General features: G+C 53.3%; 1 protein-coding gene and 1 long non-coding RNA gene across 2 annotated transcripts in view; both read right to left on the reverse strand.

Annotated features, from left to right (window-relative positions):
* LOC132471299 (uncharacterized) overlaps positions 1–2,500 on the reverse strand; it is a 48,817-nt gene that overhangs the window by 12,604 nt on the left and 33,713 nt on the right. The gene's annotated exons all lie outside the window — the stretch shown is intronic.
* The window catches only part of mmp24 (matrix metallopeptidase 24), a 33,351-nt gene continuing 33,113 nt past the window's right edge, over positions 2,263–2,500 (reverse strand). The window contains exon 5 of the mRNA XM_060070471.1: positions 2,263–2,500. This exon is cut by the window's right edge and continues 34 nt beyond it. Within this exon, the coding sequence (XP_059926454.1) occupies positions 2,283–2,500 (218 nt within the window). The 3' untranslated portion in view covers positions 2,263–2,282.

Below are 2,500 nucleotides of genomic sequence, written 5' to 3' on the forward strand. Positions count from 1 at the left end.
TGTATGCGTGTGTCTATGTGTGTGTGTGTGTGTTTGTGTGTATATGTGTGTGTGTGTGTGTTGGTTTTGTTTTTGTCTTTGTGTGTTTGTGTTACTGTGACAGCTGTGCAAGCTACCAACATTCTATAAAGGGCTATGCTAGTAGCAGATATTTTCAGAACTGGCTGGCAGAACCCCACCTAGCTATGCTAGGTGGGGCTAGCTCGGTCCAGAGACGGTCCCACTCACTGTCTGTCCCTCCCTCTCTCTATCACTCTCTCTGTTTCTCCCTCTCTCTGCATCTCTCTCTCTCTCTGTTCCTCCCTCTCTCTACCACTCTGTCTCTCTGTTCCTCTCTCTCTCCCGCTCTCTCTGTCCCTCCCTCTCTCTATCACTCTCTCTGTTTCTCCCTCTCTCTGCATCGCTCTCTCTCTACATCACTCTGTTTCTCTCTCTGTTCCTCCCTCTCTCTGCATCGCTCTCTCTCTCCACATCACTCTGTTTCTCTCTCTGTTCCTCCCTCTCTCTGCATCTCTCTGTTCCTCCCTCTCTCTCTCTGTCCCTCCCTCTCTCTATCACTTTCTCTCTCTGTGTGTTTCTCCCTCTCTCTGCATCGCTCTGTCTCTCTACATCACTCTGTGTCTCTCTCTATTTCTCCCTCTCTCTGTCTCTGTACCACTCGACCTCTCTCTTTTCAGCCCTCTCTCATCTAACTACCTCTTTCATCTTTCTCTATTCATCTCTTCTCATTCTCTCTACCTCCCCTCACATGCTCTCTTTCTGCCTCTCCTGTCCAGCTTCCTCTCGTTCCCTCTCCCCTTCTCATTCTACATCCACCCCCATCTCTCTCCCTTCGTCCATCCTCTCATTTGTTTTATGAGTAGAAACGAGGAGGTGGCAGAAGCTGTTCATCACACCGTCTCCTTTCCTTCTCTGGCTAATCAGAGATTGGGATAAGGGAGGGCCGGTGTTTACGTTGAAATGACACGCCAATCCTTTACGCCGACACTCACAGCGTTCAGACGTGGAAATGGTTAGACTGCAAACTGCATTGGGCGCATTCCGGGAAGTGGTATGCACTGATCAATGCAAAAAGAATTAGAGAATCGATAACATCAGCGTGATCGTCCACCGATCGAGATCGGCTTGATTGGGGATCAAATCAGATGACACTGAGTACTCTCATATGGATATCACGTTTCATAAGAACACATTGATATAAATATCACATTTCATAAGACCCTGCTTATATAAACTGTAAACCCTGACCATGTGCTGCCATGAGAGACAAGCCAGCATCTCAACCACAAACCAGGGTGAGCAACGGAGATATCTAACAATAAGAATCAAGGGTTGTTTTTGAAGGGAAGAACGAAAGGTCATGTGACACGACTCAAACTCGGGGTGACGGTTTAATCCTCGATAGAAAGACGTTTAGTCGACTTTAATAGTGGAATGGTTGTGTCTGTGAAATGATGATGGGTGTGTAACAGAGGGACAACCACTGACGACGGAGGTGCTAAGTGAGTGATACCACACCATCGCTGGGCTTCTAGAGGAGAAAAGGGAGATTGGTGGGAGACGGACTCCGTCTTCTGTGTGCAATTTGCTGTGTTATGCTTTCAATAAATGTCCTTACTGTTTGTCTGATAACCCCTTTGTGTAACAGCGGCGGCACTATCCAATCATTCTCCTTTTCGAAGTAGAGCACATTCTATACCGTGAGTCTAGAAGGTTACGAAATCACAGGAGACAAAACTTCTCAAGACTGGCATACGTTGCGAAACCATTAAACATTTTCCCAAAAATGTCAACTGCGAGCTACGTCGACGGCAGCTGTCATCCCACATCACACGCGCCGGTGAACACGGTTCTCTCCGTCGGTGCTCAGCAGGGCGTCACCGGGCTGGGGGAGGACGCTCTCCTGGTGCACAGTGAGCGATCAATGTGCACCGGTTGAACCAGACGTCACCCCCCCACCCAGGGAGACGTCCTGCATGGCAACGTGGGGCCCCACCCAGGTGGGGCCCCACGGGGGGGGGCAGTCACCCAGGTGGGTGGGGGGGGGGCAGTCACCGTGGGGGGGTGCAGTCACCGAGGTGGGGGGGGGGGCAGTCACCATGGTGGGGGGGGTGCAGTCACCATGGTGGGGGGGGTGCAGTCACCGTGGGGGGGGGTGCAGTCACCGTGGGGGGGGGCAGTCACCGTGGGGGGGTGCAGTCACCGTGGGGGGGGGGCAGTCACCGTGGGGGGGGGCAGTCACCGTGGGGGGGTGCAGCATCCTTCACATGTATTTAACCCTCTCAATAAGCCCCACCCTCCTCCGGCCCTGGGCGTCTGGGCGACTCACCGTCGTGGTTGGCGTTGCCCAGGGTCCAGGGTTCGTCGGAGTCGAAGTGGGTGTCCCCCCCAATGCCGGGGCCCGGGAAGTAGGCGTGGGCCAGGAACCCCCCCTCGCCGTCGAAGGGCGAGCTGTCCCCGTGGAAACCGGAGGCGAAGAAGATCATGATGTCGGCCTCCT

The sequence above is a fragment of the Gadus macrocephalus genome, chromosome 13 (assembly GCF_031168955.1).
Source record: "Gadus macrocephalus chromosome 13, ASM3116895v1".
Taxonomy (NCBI): domain Eukaryota; kingdom Metazoa; phylum Chordata; class Actinopteri; order Gadiformes; family Gadidae; genus Gadus; species Gadus macrocephalus.